The following is a 21,196-nucleotide window of genomic DNA, read 5'->3' as shown; positions in this document are numbered from 1 at the left end:
GTTTGTTGAGCACCTTGAAAGAAATGTCTCACTCTGATTAGAGGGGGGTTGATCTGGACTTGAAAGTAATTTGATTATTAGTTTCTAAAAGTAGCAGAATGGATTTTCGATCGTACAGGAGTGAGGAACGTCTGATTATCTTTTAGTTGAATAAGATCTCTTTCCAGTCGTGGTTTTCAGCCATGAAGCGACGTGAGGAGACGAGACTCTCTCGGGTATCAGATGTCTGGTTTACCTCTCTGTCCCCAGAGGGATCCTTCCTGCAGGTTTCTAAAGTTTCTCACAGAGCGAGAGGAAAGTAACAGCAGAGGTGGAGCTGTGAGATCAGATGGGAGCTCACCTGAAGAGCATCGTGGCCCTGCTGTCCGCCCTCTGACCCTCTGACCCCTAACAAACCACGTCCAGACGTCGTTACAAGATTACCAGCTTTCTCTTTTATTGAAAAATATAGCTGTTATTTCAAAGAGAGGAAAGTGAAGGGAGGTAAATATATTAATATACTGTAAAACCAGAATAAGGAAAACAAGAGGAAAACAGTGCATAAAACTACAGCCACTGAATAAAGAGAAGGGGGAACTAAGAGGAAGAAGAAACATTCTCCAGCTGAACTCTGAGCCAGTTGTTTTTCGCAGTCCTTATCTTTTTTTGCCACTCACCAAACCGCAGCTGTCAGGAAGAGAAAAATCTTTAAAGCAGACCCGGGGCAGACAGTATTTGCAAATTCTTTAACATGGTTCGTTCTGGCCTACTTAAAGAGTTTCCCCACAGACAAACACAACAAACGCCAGAAAGTTAAGACAATTACCAGAAAGTCTCCGACTGAAACTTAATATGCACTTTTCAATAATTCCTTCTAAACTCCTGCTCTCTCCTCCGAGCTGCCGGGTCAGAAGAGAGGCCGCTGAACGTACAGACACACGGCGCGGGCGACAGATCGAAACGCATTTTAACGTTTCATCAGTGGAAGACGTGCGGAAATTTGGCCCACGTGCGTGAAAACATGAAGGAGTGTGCGGCTGTAAAGAGAGTAAACACGGTGCCAACGTTCACACATACTTGGCATTTCACTTCCGGATCGCGCTCAGCTTCTCGACTTCCTGCAGCTTGCTCTCGTCGGTCCAAAAAACATTAAAACAACCCGAGGCGGAGAGGAGCGGCATCCCGATTCCTCGTGCACGCCGCCGCCGCCACGGGAAACACAAAGCTCCCATTTGTCAAATGTGGCAATTAGTTTTCCAACACAGAAACAAAAAAAAAAAGGTCAGACATTAATCACAGATATAGGAAAGGAGGAAAGAAAAAAAAACACCTCTTTCTGTCTAATTTATAATGGAGGGCTGAGTGAGCGAGGCTGAGTGAGCGAGGCTGAGTGAGCGAGGCTGAGTGAGCGAGGCTGCACGGCGACGCCCCGCCGTCTGATCCTGGATCAGCTCCAGCTGGACGCAGACCAGCGGTCCAGGCGCCGCTTCCGCCGGGCTTCAGGTCCGAACGCAGCATTTCAGCATTTCGCTTCCAGAACAGCTTCGTGTTTACACGGCGGCTTGTGGGAAAACGGTGTCGCTGTTACCACGCGGGGCCACTAGGGGGTGCTGCTGGTCATCGTCACCACACAAAACGTGCAAGAAATGCTTCAAAAAGTCGCATTTTCAGTGGCTGTGAGCGCCATTTCCGTGTCAACGGACACCCAGGACGTTGAAAACGGCGTGTAAACGGGGCCAGCGCTAGCAGACTGCTAGATTCAAACGTATTCCATCCTGAGACGCGCCTGCAGCCCGCCTACCGAGCAGAGACAAGTCCGGTCCTGACGGAGGAGGCGTGTTCCGGTACTGTAGCTCTACAGTAAAGGCAGCTCCCTTCAAACACACGTCTCTGCTGACCTGCTAATCCTGCCAACCGCAGGAATAATGAAGGTGAGCGCACCAACACACACGCCCACACGCCGTGCCGCGTCCTGTCGGGACAGGAAATACCCGCCGAACACAAGGCCTCGCATTGTTTTCCAAAGCGAGTGATTTTTGTAAAGCAGAAATGATCACATTCCCAAATCCATGTGTACCGCGAGCGATCTAAAGAGAAGACTTTAAGACTTTCGAGCGATCCATCCCTTCTGAAAAGGAGTGAATAAATATCACAGCGTTCTGTGAACGAGAAACTCATTTCAACCATGAGACACAGCGGCAAAAACAAAGAGCTAACCCGACTTAAATACAACTAAAGACTGACTTCCTGATCCTGATATGTACAAACAATGAAGTGTAAAAAAAAAAAAAAAAAAAAAAAAACCCTTAAATTCACCCTGATACAAAAGTAAGAACTACTTTATCCGTTTAGTGTCACTATCAGCTTTCTTATTGGCAGATTCAACACACCGATCGCTCCCACAGGCGGGGAGGAAACGCTTTAGTCTAACCTTCCACGATTCGTCAGCGTCTCAATCTCACTGAACTCTATAATTTCACCGTCACCGTTTACGCGTAATTCTCACAACTCCAGGATTTCAGTTCTCGTCTCGCCCACCGTCTTCAAGAGTCCGTCTACGTCGGCGGGCGCTCGGCTCGTCTTCGCCGCCGCTCGGTGAAAAAGGCTCTACTGGTTTTTTATGAAGTTGAACAAAGTGTGAAAGAAATCCGACGGGTCTCCGCTCGTCCTTCCAGACCGTCCCCGCCGGGCGTCTACACCCGGATCTCGTCGTCGTCCTCGTCCTCGTCCATGAAGGTGAAATCTCTGTCGTCGTCGCCGCGCGGCGAGCTGTACTTGGCGCTGTCCGTGTCGGCGTCGTGGAGCTGGTAGAGCGGCTTGTCGTCGGCGCCGGAGCCGGAGCTGGACAGCGAGCAGCTGTCGGCGTGGCGGTGGCGGCTGCCCCTGGCGTGGAGCTCGGGGGTGTAGGGATCCACGGCGGCGGCGCGCTGGTCCACGCTGCGCGGCGGTCTGGCCGGGGGCCGCTCCACCGCGGCGTCCTCGTCCTCGTCGTCGATGTGGGGGATCGTGGACGGCGATCCGTGGCCCTCGCTGCCTTTGCCCTCCTCGTAGCCGAGGTCGTCGTCCTCCCAGCCCTTCTTCTCCATCACGCTCAGGATGTCGCCCAGCATGGACGGCCCCAGGTCGATGTGGAAGGACATCATGGACTCGGCGTGCTTCATCCCGTTCCCGCGGGGCATGGACGGCGGCAGGTCCGTCAGCTCGCCGAAGTTGCGCTCGTCGAACTCCGGGTCGAGCGTGGCCACCGCCGCCGCGCCGTTCGCCGGCTTGGTGTCCGCCTCCGTCAGGGTCTTCATGGGACTGGAGGAGACGCTCTTCGGCAGAGTGCTCCCCCGGTTCGTCCCCTCGTCGTTCAGGTAAGGCATGGATATGGCGTTCTTCACAAACTGGGAGGAGCCGGTGGAGGACCCCATGGCGTTGTAGTCGTACTTGTCGCCGCGGTTGACGGACTGGGACCGCTTGCTGCCCCTGAAGGTGCGGGCCAGCAGCCCCGGCTTGGGCCCCGGGGAGCCGTGCTTGGGCTCCGGCTCTTTGGGAGGCTCTCCTGACCGGGTGCTGAGAAACGACGTGTCCCCGAACGCGTCGCCTCCTCGCCCCACGTGCATCGTGTGGCGGAAGTCCCCCAGCGGCGCGCTGATCATCTCGGCCGTCAGGTCGGCCCGGGACCGGCGCTTCGACTGGTTGGAGTTGTTCACCAGCTGCTTGAGAATCGGCATGGCGGCGGTCTCCCTGATCTGCAGGCGGAACTCAACGGCGGACAGTTCGGTAAAGTCCCCAATTTATTCGGCAACGGCGAGATATGTTGTCAAAGCAGGTACGAGTCCTCAGAGTGCGAGGCCATTCCGGTCCTTCAGGTCAGAGGTCATCTTGAAGTTGAATCTACGGAGAAGAAGAGGAAAGAGAGAACATTAGCTACTCTCAGCAAACTTGTTTAAAAAAAAGAAATCAATGTTTCCTATTTGCCCGGTGGTTTGGCCGAACTGGAGCCTCTTCTGTGCCGGTTTTAACCCACGGGCCTTATGTTGAATATCCCTGATCTGTAATCGTAAAAACGTATCTAAAGAGCGATATCGATTCCTACACCTCCCTCTGTTCTGAGCTTCAACTCAAAGCTCCGAACCGGGGAAAGCTTTTAAACCTAACAGTCTCTCAGCGCGTTATGTAATGGTGAAAAGGGTTTTCTGGCACAAAGTTCACACACCTTCACCGTACTTTAAACAAGCTATAATCCCCCCCAGTGAAGTTTGTCACGGTCGGAGTGAGTGTCCAATTCTTCGGATACATTTTTATGCGGTTTCTAAAAGCTCCAACAGGCGGCCGTCGCATTTCGCCTCTCATGCGCCGCAGCGTCTCCCGTTGCTGCTGCGCTTTAGTTCCCATTTAGGCCCCTGACTGTTACATAACCAGCAAGACACGGGATACTGGGAGCCGGGGCAGCTCGAGCTGGCAGGAATAAAAGAATGGAGGAGAAGGGAAAAAAAAAAAATCGAGGGGAAGAGAATTTCTTCAGCATGAGTTGACTTGTAGCACAGCTCAGGAAAATCCAGCTCAGATCCATTAAAAACAGAAAATAAAATGCTTCCACACGTTTGAATCCACATTTTGTGTCATTAGCCTTGAAGCTAACACTTCAGCACCTCGAGGAGAACACGCCAGCCTCCTCTCATTCCTCTTTCTTTCCACTGAACACAAACTCTCAGACTGCTGTTTTTTCTTTCCGATCAGGTCGTTTAGATCTGGAATTCACCTCATTCCAACGTTTGGACAAAACTTTCATTTTCCACCAAGGCGTTTTGCCTCTAAACCGACGGAAAGCGAGTGTTAAAGAGATCTGAACACCCACATGTGTGCTGGCGTCAGTCCAGCGGCTCCATGTGTTCCCAGCATCAACAAGAGTCTCGATTGTTTCAAGCCAGAGAGAGAAAAAAAAACACATCATTCTTAGTGTGCTGAAAGTGGAGCTGAAGCCCACGCTGTAGGCCCCCCGTGTGTGTGTGTGTGTGTGTGTGTGTGTGTGTGCATGTGTGTGTGCGTGCATGTGAGAACGTGGGCTTCGCTTGACAGTATTCCAGAGCAACGTCATCCAGAAACATTAGCATCTCTGACAGGAACCCATTCAACAATTAGCCAACTGTAACACTGGAGAGTGAGGGGGAGGAGGGGGTGGGGGTGGGGGTGGGGGTGGTGGGGGTGGTAGTGGGTGGGGGGGCAGCTCCATCCGCTGCCATATTACTTCTGAGGGGCTGAACTCACACTCTGCACAAAGCAAACTATTAGCGATAGTGCTGGGAAAGCTCATTCTGAAGTTGTATTGGAAAAGTCAGTGAAGTTCACGCCACCGCTACTCTAACAGCAGCTGGGTGCCAAATTATAAGATTATACCTTAAGGCAAATAACTGCCGCTGAACTCCCTCCAAGCACAGGCACAGTGGTTAAATTAATGCACTGTGATCTATTGTCGGGTAATGCTTTTATTGCTTCATGCATTGTGCAGTAGCCAATTAGTATCGGCTCCACAAAAGGCTGCCGAATGTGCGACTGACCACCAAAGACAACTCATCAGCCGATATGTTCCTCCCCGCTGCTCCCACTTTTGTGTTTCTCTATGGTAACATCAGAGCGGAGCGCCGGCGACCGAGCGGGCTTCCTGCCTCCGTCTCTGAGCCGGAGCGGGATTTCAGAGTCGGGCCCGTTCACATGGATTACCCCCGTCCCGGTGGCCACACGCGGGGCAATAAGGCGACCTCGGCGGCGCCGCGGCCGAGGGGGGGATGCTTTTGATGTGCCGTGTCGGCAGAAGACATTCAACTCCGGCATAAAGGATGTCAGTGGGTTCTCAGATATCAAAAGGTGCACATCTCACACCTTAACTCATCCAAGGAAACGCTCCGTTTTATGCCCCCGGGAGCCCCTCGGGGTTTGATGAGGACCCCTTTTTTTTTAACAAAACAAACCCCTGGATCATCAAGACCCCATTACTGTGTCCGATGACAAAAGATGAAACACGGCCTGCCTGCAGTCCGGTCGTATTCAGTTCCAGTCTCCGGTCCTTTCAAAGAGAAATCCTGAGAAACGGCGGCGTGGTGGTGGTGGTGGTGGTGGTGGTGGTGGTGGCGGTGTGCACTGCACTGCTTACTAACAGTGATTTAAGGCTCTGGATACAACTCAGCCTGTCTTCAATGAACTTCCACATCAGATGAGACATTTTTGGAGTTGTTCTGGGTAATGTGCTCATTCTTCAGCGAAAACCAAACTCTGAGGAACAACAATTGGTTTCTGCAACCATTAAAACAGGAATGTTAGCAAAGGCAGCCGGACTCCAGGGCTGCTTTTCTTCATTAGGAGTCTGAAAAATACTTTTCGTAAGTAAATGAATGCAGCAGTGTGTGTGTGTGTGTGTGTGTGTGTGTGTGTGAGCGGGAGGGAGAAACTGTTGCAGCTTCGCTCTTGGCCCGAATCACCAGCGATACCAGTCTGACCTGAACGACCCGCGACGCTCACGCCTCCGGGCCGGCCGAGGGCAACGCTCCACCTCCTCCAGCCGTGACGCAGCCGCAAACATAAACAACGGACGCGCACGGAGGATGATACGCTGCAGTGTGTTTCAGCTGAGAATTATCGCCTCTGTCACGGTGGCAGCCGCTGACAAAGCCTTTACGTAACGGAGCGCTCGCCGTGCCACATGACTCCGGCTCCGGCTCAGACTGAGACGGTTCCATGAATGATTAAGAGCATCTCGCTCTGACGGGGGCCGAACGACACGACAACAACCAACACAGCACGCTCATCAGCGCCGGGTCGCACACTGGTAATCCCACGGATCAGGCCACCTCCGGTCCCCGGCCGCCCCGGGACTCTCTCTCTCTCTCTCTCTCTCTCTCTCTCTCCCTGTTTGGACCCAGCGAAGAGGGGAAAGAGGCTTTCGGCCTCTCGTCCAATCGCAGCCCAGCTCCCGTCGAGGCACACCAATGGGGCTCACACAGACTGTTTCTGTTTTTATCTCTGGCTGCGTTTTAAATTTTTTAAAAGTGACAGAGAGAAGGAGTCCATCATTTATTCAGAAGGCACAAGCCTCTGTGCACATGTTTCAAGGAGCAAGGCAAAAAGTACTTACAAAGGAGCCAGACGATTGGATCGCGACTGTTTTCTGTCCGTTAAACCGAATATCTATCAAACAGAGAGAGAAATACGCCTCCTATGTCTCTACCTTTTAAGATTCACAGCACCTGTGCTGAGGCCGGCATACCCAGATTCCAGGTTGTGGTTTTAAACCAGACAACTCCAGTTTTTATCACGTAAAGTTTCGGTGGAGGCCAGTTTTTAAGCCTTCAGTTTCAACACCGAGACTGATTTCTCAGCAGAACCTCGGTCAACCCCCGGTCTTCTCCATTGTTCGATCCCATTGTCAACAACATTGATATGCTAATGCGCAGACAAGTTAGCAAGGAGCATCTATGACATTTCAAATCAATTAATCAATGGGGCTGCATAACAATGGGGAAGGTCTTAACTCGGACAAAGAACATCAGCAAGTTTCACTTGCAGCGACTTTAAACAAACATTGGATTCCCACGGGGGAGAGGAGCCCGGCAGTGTCAAAAAATAGTCTATTTATCAGTAAAACCATGAAATCCACTCCGCGGAGAAGGAGTGATGGGAAATAAAGTCAGAGGTACCGACGGTGATCTTATTTTCCAAGTAGCGTTTTCATTACCCTCTGCTCATGGTCAAACTCGCATGAATAAATGAAACGAAAACAAAGATCTTAATATTAAATATGCAAGAAAAGTATTAAATCTAAAGGAATTAGGAGACGCCATCAACTATGTATGAGTGTGATTCATGCAGCTGCGAGCCGGAGTGCGAGCTCATTAGCAACTTTCTTCCTGAAAAGTTTCCTCCAAGAAAAATCTACTTGTTGTCCTCAACTTTCTAAAGAGACGATACAAAATGAAATATTCTGTTTATGTAGAAATCTTGGCTTTCTGAAGCCAGAAAAGCAAATCATTCTGTGATTTTTTTCATTTTTTCCTATAAGAAACATCCCTGATATGATGTTTTGTGGCAGAGTTCCAGTACTGGGAATGCTTCTTATCAAAAAAACCAAGTGTTTTTAAAGTCTACAAAGAAATAAAAAAAAAAAATACAACATCATATTGCAACGGCCAAAGAAATTCAGGCCGACTTGGACACAGCGAAGAGGCCATTTCGACTTCAACCACCTGCTGCGAACTCAAAGCAGGCCAAGCTCAGTGTCAAAGTCCCAGGAAAGGTCCCAAACAAGGCCAGTGCTAACAAAAGCAAAAACTCCTGAATGAGCAACAGTCTCTCTGAGGTAACCGATCACAAAAATCCAAAATCAATGCATCTGTTTGTGCCATTAGAACACCTACGTGCAGCGGAACGTGGTGGCGGTTCAATGGCTGGGCGACCTTCAGCACCGCAGACATTCAGCGTCTCAAAGGAACCACCAAGGCCAAAGATTACAAGACGAAGCGAGGTGTGAGGTGAAGGTCCTGGGTCTTCCACCGGGACAATGGCTCATAACACACATTCAAAAAAAGAAAAAAAAGCTTTTTAAAACCGGCCTGCCAAGAGTTCAGACCTGCAGCTCATTGAAAACGTTTGTTAAGAAATCTGAAATCTGCTGCTGTGGAAAGGACTTCGGCAAATGTTTAAAGAGCTTGAGTGAAGAGCGAAGGAAATAATGAACAAACAGCCGTCAAGAGGAAGAAGCTTAATGATGAGTACAAGAAATGTCACCGAGTGTCAATGTTGCTAAAAGTACTAATGTTTGACATTTTTCTGTCCGTTGCAGATTAAACACAGAAAAAAAAAAAAGTAATTCAAAGACACAGATCATCCAACATGCTTGTCTTCGGACTGCGAGAATAAACTGCAGCTTCTGAAGAACAGCGACGCTCAGGTAGAACCTGCAAACTCTGCACAGAAAGGCCAGAACTGAACATCTTTCTTCAGAACGCTCCTTCCTTCCAGTGGAAGCCATCCCGCCCGGGACCAGCGAGCCAGCCGTGCCGGTTTTACTTCATTTCTGATCACATAGCTGTGAGGCAAACCCCGTCTGACACATGGCAGAAACATCTCTTCACCAGAAACAGGATGTGAGCGTTCAGAAAGACGTGGCCTCTCCACCTGCGCTCGCCACAGGCCGGGGTTTATTTCAGAAAACACAGCGCCGAGTTACTCCTGTGATTCCGATTATTATTACTTTCCCATCAACAGAAGTAGATGAAACAATGAAGAAACCAGATCCTCAAAAAAGTCTTAGTTATAGAAATACTTTCTTGTTCACCCTTTAAAATTAATACCGTGCTTTGGTGGAGTATAAACAAAAACCTGCACCGGCTATAATGAAATCCCCTCAGGGGCTGCTTAATACAGTGAGCGAAATGTTCAATGTCAACAAGCCTGGCCTCACTTAACACATGGATACCATTAAATTAAACCCTGAAGCGGACAACAAGACCAAGTTACTGAAGTTTCTCAAACAACAGTTTCGGCCTCAGTATTATGCACGATGATTAAAAATAAATAAATGGTACATGAGTCGAACAAGGTTCAAAGTATTTGTCTGGAAAAGTGCCGTGGAAGCAGAAGCTGGCCTGTGGGAAACGGTTTTCTTGTTCAGACTGAGAGAAGACAGACAGGGATCATTCCTGGTGTTAGATTTAGAGACAGAAGCTGGATCACAGGGCGAGCTCCAGTTTAGACGAGAGCGTCTGCTGAGCACGCTTTGGTTTGTCAGCTTTCAGGTTTAAATAAAGACATTTCTTCGGGATCCCCCTGCAAACGGCTGTTCTGTGTTGAAACCACACAAGCATGCAAGGTGTGTGTTCTCCAAGGTCGAATGAGGACATGAACATCTGAAAAGACGTCATCTTGAACACTCGGTACTTCTTTTAACAAGTCATTTGGGTTCTTAAAACCATAGTAAATCTTGTGTAGCTTTTCAAACGTGGCCTTCGCTTCAGAGGGATAAACACTGCATATTGCAGCGTTGTAGAGTAGGTGTGGTGTATTAGCACGGCGGCCTGTACTGCGTGTGTCAGGGACTGATTTAACCACCACTTTATGATGACGTTTCATCAGATCCTCCACAATCTGAACGTCAGCCGATCTCAAAAGAAACTGATTTTTGGACCAATAGGACAACTAACAATTTGCCAACAGTTTCTATACAGCTACGCTAACAATTTAGCTAATTCAGCAGAGCCGTTATCGATACAGGATCATGGTAATGATAGCTAAATATAGCTTACAACAACCTTAGGTCGCGTTTTCAAGTGAGAAAAGTAGCTCTGCCATAGATTTTATTTAGTGGCATTCTCACAAACACGAAAGTATCGTTTATTATAGTGATGATTTTATATTCAGCTTCTGACAAAAAGAAGAAACACAGAGAGTTCTCACAGCTGAGCAACGGAAATATTCCAACATCAGCACGGTGTTTTTTTCCCCAAGTACGACACTACAGGCCCTTTGTCTGTGTGTGTGTGTGTGTGTGTGTGTGTGTGTGTGTGTGTGTGTGTGTGTGTGTGTGTGTGTGTAACTATCAGCCTCCAGGGCCCCATTGCCACCCAGACAAAAACAAAAACCGCGGAAGGATTAAGAGCAGCATTTTTACTGGGAGCAAATAAAACCAGCGTGCCGAGGCCGGCCCTGCACGCCGCGTGTCGGGAGGACGGCGAGCGCCACACATCCGTGCACGCCGTACAGCCAAAAATAATAAAACACCAGCAAACCTGCCTCCCGCTGCCGCGCCATCCCGCCTCCAATATCAATCCACCACCTCTCCCTGCGAGGCTCTGCCATTAGAGCCGCCGACACAATAAACCGTGAGAGGAAAGTTGAGTGATGTTGTTCTTTAATCCGCTCAGATCCCGATTTCCAGAAGCACAGGACAAGCTTCCACACAAGATTCTTGTGTGTTCCCAGTCAAGCTGTCCTTTTATAAAGCGGTTACTCCTGCATGGCTGGACAGAGCGGCCGGCGGTGGGTGGGCTGCCATGCTGTCCCCATGCCAGAGAGGGACGACAGGAATGCTGGCCGAAGCCCAAGCAGATGGATAATGAGCATGTTCCTTGATTATGAAAAAAAAAAAAAGAAAGAGGGAGTAATATCCTGAGTGGAGACGAACGGGGGCTCAGCCTCCTCCCGGGTGGACCCACATCACCTCAGGGACTTCCAGAAGAGGGGGGGCGGCGGTGAGGAGGAAGGAGCGTCGCCACACCGGACTCAGACATGCCAGCACAGTGACAGACGCTCATTCACCCCGTCCTGCAGGACACCGATCCAAACCCTCATTATGCATACAGTGGAGGGATTGTACCGTCCGCTCTGTGTGTGTGTGTGTGTGTGTGTGTGTGTTGGTTTTAATGCGTGCACGGGAGAGTACATGTCTAATTAATCTCTAAATTCATCCCCGTCAGTCTCTGACAAATGGACGGCGTTCACGCCTGGAAGCAGAGGCCAGGATCCGAGCCAAGAGCTTGAATTAACTGTCCAAAAGCTGCTGGACAATGAAACAAAGCAGCGTTTCTGCTGAGGATTGTTCTATTAAAGGCAGAGCGGGAATACATAATGCTTTGTTGTGAAAGAGATGCCAGAGTCACAGTTGGCTTGCTCCATGCTTAATAAGTTCAAATAGTTTACCCACTCTAATTTTGGGTATTTTTCTAAAGAAGGAGCGACAGGAGCACTAAGGAGTCGTTCGGGACGAGACCTCGGGGAAACTAAATTGCCAAATCGCCAAACGGATAAGCCGGTACCGGGGGGACGAGCCGGGCTCACACATCCACACAGAAACTTTGGTAGGTGCCAGCAGGAGGTTTCTCAGTGTGCCTGGAAGATAAGTGACCGTTTTCTGCACTGCGTGAACTTCAACAGCTCCTGGCTTCTTTTTTTTTTTTTATCAGCGGCCTCCCGCTGAAGTCAAACACACAACCCGGCTATAAAGGCCTCAGGCAGAGAGCCCTGACTAACAAGACGAGTTAATAAACCCCCGTGGTGTTAACTTTAATGGCACCAGCAGCAGGCAACAAAACACTCAGTGATAATAGAGAGCGCGCAGGTCTGCGAGCGCGGCCACTTCCACCCGATAATGGCGCCTCGCGACAGATGACAGGCCGAACGCCGCGGCGCGGGACGGAGATAAAAGACCGGAGCACGTACGCAGAGCGAGCGCTCGTAAACGCACATCGTTCAGGTAATTGCATCCTCTGCCTGATTGCGATTTTGTGAGAGCGGCGTGAAGTGGGGGGACATGTGTTTACTGCTCTTCCTGGAGTGACTCTTCAGGAACGGCGAGGATCGGTTACGTCTCGACAGCTCGGCTCACCGAGGGCCGATCGGGGGGGAAAGTGGAGATCCGCAGCGTAGAAATACGACCCGAGCAGTCAGGTCGGGTCAGGATAAGGTAAATAGAAAAGCCAATCACTCTTTTTATTGTTTTTCGACCATCTTAAACACTTCCACGGCCCAATTTCACAACACTCTGTTTAAAAAAAAAAAATTTCACGTCTACACAACACCAATTCAAAAATAACATCCGTTTACAGAAAATGTAGTTGTTTTTAATGAAATCACTCATGCAAACAATGATACACTATAAATATTAGGAATCACAACTTAACGTGCAAATGGTTACCGCTAATACATATATGCAGGTTGATCAATATATGCTAAAACCAGAGTCACGTCTCAAACACGGCACCTGGTTTTCACTGGATTATTCATCCCTGTTCATACGACAGCGTTCTGAGTAAAAATGCACGTTCAGTCGCCGCTCCAGTCTGCTAGCTATCCCCCGAAGCTAAAATCTGCAGCATCGCGGCCAAAACTAGAAAACAATGCATTTCTCAGCTGTTCTTTGTGTAAACAGACTCTGCTGCTTCGTCAATTATCATTCAGTCGACGAACAACCGCTTAACATGCGATTGTGTTCCTGCTCGTAACCTGTCAAGATGAAGCTTTTTCCCTCTGTTGTGTGTCGTTGTGCAGCCACATCGCCGGATGTCGCACCGCGCGTCAAACGAAGGCGATCTCAAGACGTTTAGCTTGAAAGATCTTAAGGTTAATTCTCATAAGCCTGCACACACACATCAGCCGGATGCCAAGTCCTTGGAGCATCCGCCGACGGCCACCTGTTTCTGTCTGGAGACACTTTGAAGAGACATCAGTGTCATCGTGCTGTGATTCATCTCCCTTTGATTCGGTTTTCTTTAAGACATTTGCTTTGATTCGGCTATCAAACAACCCTGATTTCCTGGAAACCACGAGCAAAAAGTTTTAATTAGTGAGGCGCAAACATACGCTCCACCGTGGCTGTGAACTCTGGACGTGAGTCTGCGTGTGAAGTTTAAAGTCCTTTAACGGCCACTGTTTGAAATGCAGTTAATAAGGTTCAAAGGTCATCGGGGAGAGAGAGTTATTTGAAGCGAACGGCGAGTTACAGTTGGAAAATAAACACGCGCCCGGCGGGCTCCCGAGAGGCGGGAGGAAGTCTGTGGAAGCGAGAAGCCAGCGATGTCAGACGAAGAGAGGAGAGGGAGAGAAAAGCACGAAGCAAACCCTGCTGGAACGCCCAACCACCCCGCACGCACGGACTTGCAACGGCAGGAGGCTGAAGGTGGCGTGTCAACACGGACGCCGGCTATTTATAGAGATTCACTTTCATTTTGGGACAAAGACGCCATTTGGATTTGTTTTTTTTAATCTGCAGAGGCATTGTAGCTACATCTCCGCTGACCTGAAGCGTCCCCAGGAGGCTCAGACAGGAAGAGAGTAGCGAGAACCCAGCCAGTCTCGCAGGATTATCAGCCATGACAAGACCCCCAGCGAGCTTCACGTGGCTGCTCCCACCTCCTGCACCGCTTTCCGGGCATGGATGTGTCATGCGGCGGGCGCAGAGGCGAGCCGCCCTCCCTTTGTCTTCTGGGTGCACTGGAGGGAGAAACCACCTGTTCCTGCTTCGACACGCAGCCAGAGAACAATAACGGCCCGCTGGACTGTAAAGCAGGCCAGACCCTGCACCGGGACGGCCAGCTGGACTCTGACGGCCCCGTTTGTTTTTCCATGTTTGGCCCGGTCGTAGTCGAGTCCGCGCGTATCGCACAACCAAATCCTGTTATTAAAAGCAATATTGTGTCAGAGCGTGTTGCGCGGGGGGATTCGCTGCAGCTATGCATGGCTAATGCCCGACTGCGCGTCCCACTGAGGCCTGCTCGGCGCTGCTCCAGCTGAGCCTGGAGGCAGAGGGGAGCACATTTGGATGCCGGGTTTTACACAAACAAAATGAGCAACTGTCTAGCGTCTCATGCTAAGACAAGTCGGGAAATCGCATTAGTGCCAAAGATGTTCTGGGGTTATCTTCTTGTCTGATTTCTCTTGCCACAATAACAACGAATCCACAAAAGAACGATTGAGATAATTATCCGAGCAAGTTTCACACGGCTTCCCAAAGGTCCACACAAGAATCATCTCCACTATTTATCCTGCAGTTTGCCCAAAGTAACAGAGAAAATAGACTTCTGTAAAAAGAAGAAAAAAAAAAAGAAGAAGAAGAAAAAAACAACCCTGCAGCTGCTGCTATCGCCAGCTATTTTCTGGAAGCTGTGGGAGGCTTGCAAAATTCATTTTCTACAAAGGACTCGGTGAATAACACATATCAGGAGATATAATAGACAAAAAAGGGAGTAGATACACATTCACCGCCGGCTCCTCATCAGCAGCTCACAAGTACGTCAACAAAGCCGTGACACACGTTTCCAGAAATGTTAGCATGATCGCGTCGAGCTGGGAGGACGGATTAGCGGCGGCTCGGGCCGGACAGGCGCGCCGCCCGATGACTGATCCTGTTGTCGTAGAAGTGAAACCTCAAAAGATATTGTCAAACTTATGCAATGCGGGATCAACCCGGCGCCTCAGACACGGTAATTATTCAAACCGGTCGTACTTCATCGCTTAAGATGCCTAACAATGAAAAGTGATGCAAGGCGGCGTTCTGCTACCAGACGGCCTCTGAGCCGAGCGCTTCAGAGCAGAAGCACCAAACCGCTTCGTGTTGTTATTGCAAAATAACTCCCGCTCGACTGGTTATTTCACTGCGTAATGGTCACGTTACAGTGAAGGCCACCGAAACAGGCGCAGCTCTAAAAGACCGCCAGGTGTGTGAGAAAGAACTGGGCCCGCTGTGATATGAACACCGAGGCGAGGCGGAGACAGAACTGCGGCGTCAACAAGGACACACGAGCTCCGGTTTCTCTCTGAGGAGCGCTGAAAGATGAGAGGCCTGTTGATCCGTCTCTCAGGAGAGTCCTGGCCTTCCTTTCTCGCTCTAAACTCGCCATCAAACAGTAACAAAGCCATCGCGGCGGAGGTGTGGCGTTCACTAAAATAAAGGTGAAACTGTTCAGCCGAGGGTGTGAGGACTTTGTTTTCCCTGCTTGTCATTCTTCCCGGAAGTTTTCACAAGAAATCACAAAAGCACAGCGTTTACGCACTGCTGCATTTAAACACACCGAGTGTGTTTTGACCGCTTCACAACTTGATATCAACTGTAAAACCAAAAAAAAAAAAATCATCCATTAACCCATCATTTATTTCCTAAACGATGCAAACTACCTGGTGAGAATGGAGAGCAGTTCTGAACAGAATAGTTTTCCTTTCCACAAACAGATTAGCAGGCTTCTAATACCACAGTGGGACTGATCACTGGACAGATTAATCAAACGCGGCTCACGCCTCCTCGCCGTCTGTAAATGTACAGAACTCTAACATCACCTAGACAGTCTTTTTAAAAAAGTCTCCGGGAAGCACAGGAGGAGACGTCTGCCTCTAATTGGCCGGAATGGTAATAAAACACATACACAGCAGTAACAGGCTGCAAAGGTCAAACTTTTGATTTTTATTTGTTTGGATCCTTTCATCGCTCTCCGTTTTACAGATAGTGGCCTTTTGGTTAAAGCGGTTTTTTTCCTTCTTTGAAGCTCAAAGTGAAATGTTCTCTGCGAACGGCCTGAGGACATTGGCAAAATGTTTGAGTAAAAAGTCTGCCGAGAGATAACTTAAACATCCCCAGCATGGCTTCCCTTCAAAGCCTGCAGGTCGCTCTGCTTTCTTTGCAGGCGGGGTGAATCCTGTAATTGTCTGAGACAAAACAACTGTCCTCAGGGAGTTCAACATGAGACACACTGTATTTTCCAGTATCGCGTCCTTTCCTTGTGAAGTCAATAATTCTTCACGGAAATTAGGAGGCTTTCACAGCTTCACCGCTCCAAAGGTATTTATTTCCAGAGAGGACTAAAGAGGTGACCTCTCCTCCAGGTGTTTTCTCCTCCCTGTGCCACTTCCAGAGCTGAATCCCTCAAATTGTGTTAGCATTTATCCATAAGAGCGTTGTTTCCTTCTCTTTGTACAGCCACTGTAATTGCAATAAACCACACCGAGGCGCAGCAAATGTCAAAACATTTTTCTGCCATTACCTGTCGGTCTCCTATGGAGCGCGGGATAAAAGTGGAAGGGCGAGCAATTTATACAGGCGTTTCCCAAGGCGAGGGACGCAGCAAGGCTGTGCAATATACTGCCAGTCGTCACATCTGACTCCGGTTAAGCAATTCATACTTCTTTTTCACATAAACAAAAGCAAAAAAAAAAAAAAAAAAACCGTCCACGTATTATGAAATCCAGACGCACACTGAAATGCTTTTGCTGACTTAATGAGAAAATGCCTGAAGATAATGTATTCATGAGAGCAGATGAGTCTCGCTGCATCCCTTCTTCACAAGGGTGTCAAACACATTTCAGTTCAGGGGCCACAGAGTGGGTCGGGCCACTGAAGCAGAGCCATAACTACCTTTAATCTAAACTTTAAAGTTTTTCTCGGCTGTGGTGCAGAGCGTACATGATGAAAATGTCCATATTTTCACTAAAATCTAACAATTATTATCACAGTCTCGGCATGAAGCCAATTCTAATGAAACCTTTTGATGCAAAATACAGAGAACGACTTTTTTGAGATCTTCATAATTTGCTGAGCCTCTTGTGGGCAGGTTTTGGCCCGCGGGCCTGATGTTCGACACCCCTGCTCCAGACGAGAGAAAACTGGAGCGACCTCCATCAGAGCTGGGAAGGCAGCCAGCGTTCGCTCAGCCTAGCAGCAGTGTCCTCCAGAAATAAATAGCCTCTATTACGAAAAAAAGCACAGTCAGAGATGACACACACACACGGACGTGCACACACACACTGCTCCCCCCTCTGACTCTGCAGTACACAATAGATCTTGATGGAGAGATATCTGCCTGGCAGCTCTGGAGAAGCCATGCACTGAGGAGCTGAAAGGACTGGAGTGTGTGCAGTAATGCAGCACTGTTGTCACTGGGAGGGAAAAAAAAGAAAAGAAAAGACAGAAAAGACCAAGAGGACACCGGGAGAGGAAGAAAAAAAGAAGAAAAAAAAAAAGAAGTGCCACTGCTGGCAGGATGGTGATTAGACTGACCTCGGCCGAGATCTCCAAAGTCAACTTTGAGGTGAAAAGTAAAGCTTTACTTTTCCACAGTGGCCAAAACGCTGCGGGTGAATGATTCATCAAGCAAAATGACAAATGCTGAAAACACCGGCTGACCTTCGGGCCGTCGTCAGGGCGTGGCTGTGTTGTTACGGACGGGGTCAGAGGGCAGCGGCTGCACAGAGACAAGACTGAGGCCGAGTCCATTCGTCAACCTGTCTCCCTCCCGTTAACCAGTTAAATAACGAGCTGTTAAAGAAACGGACCTGAACTTGTAGTTATGAGCCAAACGACTCGGTTTCTCAGGCACCATGAAGGAGAAATCCAAGTGTCACAACAGGAAGAGCTCTCAAACCCACAGTGGCCGCGTCGCTCGCCGCTGGATTCCCTGAGATTTGTTTCTTTCAGTGTGATCCCGCTGCAGAGTAATAATCTTACGTAACCCTCAGCGAGGAGAACTGATGCATACAAGCCCATCTGCCCTCGCTCTGATTAAATCAGATCCTGCTCTGGAGCTGGAAATGCTTATTTGGGACGTTTGCTTCACTCTCTGCAGCCTGGTTCCAACTGCTGGGAGGATACCTACAGCACCATCTGCGTCATCTGTGGAAACACTCTGAATGGGTGAAAAAGTTTACTTTCGGTGTTATTTAACCCAGTTAAACTCCTTTTATCTGCTTATTGTAGCTTTGGCCCCGAAATAGACACTTATGTAACCCAATAATAAATTCCACAAAGTAGGATTTGATTTTGTGAAATGAGCGTCTGGTGCCAGAATCGAACTGGGCCAGACTGCAGCGCAACAACACTCCACCTGGAGATAAACACAAACCAGGCGTAATTAGAGACGCGAAAATACACAATTGTGGCTGAACGTTTCTCCTCGGGTAATATTTGGTTTTGTTAAGTGGTTGAAATCATCACCAGTGTTTTGTAACCGAGGGAAACAGAACAGAAATCTGCCCAGACTGTAGAACCGATTAAAGTGGAAACAGAAAACTTCTGTTTTCACAACGTTGCTGTATAAACGTAAAACTTTTCTGATACAATAATAGTACAAAGATGTGTTTTCCCAAATAAGGCCTTAAACTCTTTGATAAACACTGAGAACAACCACAATCTGATTTAATAATCAAACCCTTTGAGAGCGACTGAATCCACTTTTAGAGCTGCTCCATACCCTCTTTTGTTTACTAGTTTTCAGACTTTGAATGTTGAGTATATTTTAACAACTTTTCCTGTCATTGTCACCAACTACAAAGTAACTGGACAAATACTTCCTACTTTTCCTCCTAAATGAAAAAAAAAAGTCTTCCATCAAGATAAAAAGTATCTTTATAGAACACAATGGAAGAAATGTACCAGCAGTAACGGAGTACTCCTGTACTTTAACTCTCAAGGTTCTGATCTTTATGTTAGATTAAATATTTTCTCATTTTATGATCTTCTGTTGGTTGATGTGAAAACACTAACGACACAAGACATTCACACTTTAACACAATTCCTATGCCTTTTCTTACCAACAATGAAATATGACAGTAGGATTTAAGTTCAAACTTTAGTACTCTTCCTTGTTCTTTTGGTAAAACTGAATCAACGAGGTTGAACTTTCACTTTGTCATCTGGTTGATGTGAAGGTTATTAAATCCAGTAAGTTTTTTTTCTTCTCACATTAAGATTCCAGCTTGAAATGTTTTTTTTTCAATCTGATCTGAGAACTGTGCTTTGAATGAAAACATTTAAGCCAATGGCAAAAGGGAAAAGCAGCAAAGTCATGAGATAGTTAGTACTTTGAAGAGAAACATATTTTCATGTAATCAGCTAAATGTAATAGTAATAGATTACTTGTACACTGATACTTCCTCTGGTGGTAAACATGCATCAGCTGCTGACTCACTGGTGGTTTCTTTAACAGTCCAGATGTGAGTTTTATCTTAAATTAGAAGAGTTTAAGTTTGTTTCCGATAGTTTGGTTTATTCTATTAAAGAGCTGAGACATTTTATACTCCCACATTTAATCGAATGCCAAGTAAAAAGTAAGAGCTCGTACTTTTTACATGAAGTTCTGTGACAAACAGCACTTTTTCCCTGTGATCAGCAGAACGTGGGAGAACCGCAGGAAACACGTTATCAGCCCCTGGACTGTGATGCTGGATCCGTTTCCCTCACTTGGTGGTCTTTGGAAACAAGTTGACTCTGTTTTAACAGAAAATATTCCCGCTGCGGTTTATTATCTGTTCACTAAATGTAAAAAGAGAGAAAGTAACCGAGTCCGGAGCCGCGGTGTATCAGGATGAGTCCTGTAGGGATTCCAGTCCTCTGGAAACAAAGTGTCAGAGGTGAAGCGCCTGTTTGTTCCTCTCCTCTGATCATGTGAGGACACGGAGACACCGCTGCGGTGTCCCCGCGCGGGACACAGGCGGCCGGGAGACATTTGACATTCAAATCAGATGCAGATTTCCCTGCTGGAAGCTCCGTCTGCTCCCCGGGGCCGGAGCCGGAGTCCCGGAGCACCGACAACAACTGGGAATCTTACCTTTCACCTCGGAAGTTCCGCGCCGCGCTCCTCGTAACTTTCCGTGACCGCAAAGCGAAGCGGGGGGAGTAGAGTCCTGGGAGGAAAAACGTCGGTACGGTCCCGGTCCCGGTCCTGGTCTCGGTCCCGGTGCTGGAGCTCCAGACTGGGTTCAGTTTGTTCGCTTTAGAGAGTGAGGACGCACAAAGCGGCCCTCCCCCTCCCCCTCCCCCTCCCCTCCCCCTTCCCGCCCCCTGCCGTCACGTGCCCCGCCCCCCGCTGAGATTTAAAGAGACAGGCGGCCATTATTTCACAACATGACATCATAACAGGGGCGTTCAACCTGCGGCTCTGGAGCCACATGCGGCCCTTCAGCCCATCTGGAGCAGGTCCATAAAACTTTCAAGAATAATGTATTTAAAAAAATGTTTATTTCATCCAGATTGATTTACAGAAATGATATGAAACAGATAAATAAGGTAAAATGCATAAAAATGCAAATGAATAAATAATAAAGAAAAAAATATCAAATAAACTTGATTCACCTTATCAGAATAGATATTTTTTGAGGAAAAGAAAATGGGAAAGTAAGAAAAAAAAGAAAGAAAATGAAAAATAATTAAAAAAAATAATAAAAAGAAGAAATGGAAAATGGAATGGAAGAAAGAAAGTTGGAAAAAGAAAAAAGAGAAAAATAAAGAAAATATGGCTAAAAGAGGAAAATGCTAGTATAGCAAAAGCACAGAGTGGCTGCAAATAACTACTAAAGCAGAAAAAAATATGAAAAAAATCCAAAAGAATGGCCAGAAATGTCATAAAACATATTTAAATTGTAGCTATGACTCTTGATGAAAGCAACCTCCGTCTGTGCATGTAGAGCATGTGTGTTTTTTGAGGTAGCATTCTGAGGACTGTTTTAAAATGTCTCATCTTCGTATTAGTGTACTCAATTATGAGTTCATTTTACTTTCATTTGTTTACTTTAGGTTGGAGAGTTAGGGTTAGTATCTCAGTATTCCTATGCAGATGGAATGATTGATGATTACAGCATTATAACATCGATCATTTATCCACAAGTCCAAAATAAGTGCTGTGATAAAGTCATGATTTGGTTCACATCAGTAAAGCCTCCCATCCTATTTGAAAACCACTGTTGTCTTTACAGACAGTATCATTAT

At 47.8% G+C, this 21,196-nt stretch overlaps 1 protein-coding gene across 1 annotated transcript; it reads right to left on the bottom strand.

Annotated features, from left to right (window-relative positions):
- Positions 1–411: 411 nt before the first annotated feature.
- Positions 412–20,211, bottom strand: cdc42ep4b (CDC42 effector protein (Rho GTPase binding) 4b). Its single transcript, XM_030098660.1, has 2 exons — positions 20,040–20,211; positions 412–3,858 (listed from the first exon to the last, which is right to left on the bottom strand). The coding sequence occupies exon 2, from the start codon at positions 3,693–3,695 to the stop codon at positions 2,673–2,675; it is 1,023 nt and encodes a 340-aa protein (XP_029954520.1). The 5' UTR covers positions 3,696–3,858; positions 20,040–20,211; the 3' UTR covers positions 412–2,672.
- Between the last annotated feature and the right edge of the window lie 985 nt (positions 20,212–21,196).

This window comes from Salarias fasciatus, chromosome 8, assembly GCF_902148845.1.
Source record: "Salarias fasciatus chromosome 8, fSalaFa1.1, whole genome shotgun sequence".
NCBI classification, from domain to species: domain Eukaryota; kingdom Metazoa; phylum Chordata; class Actinopteri; order Blenniiformes; family Blenniidae; genus Salarias; species Salarias fasciatus.
This window is presented reverse-complemented; position numbering and strand designations above follow the sequence as displayed.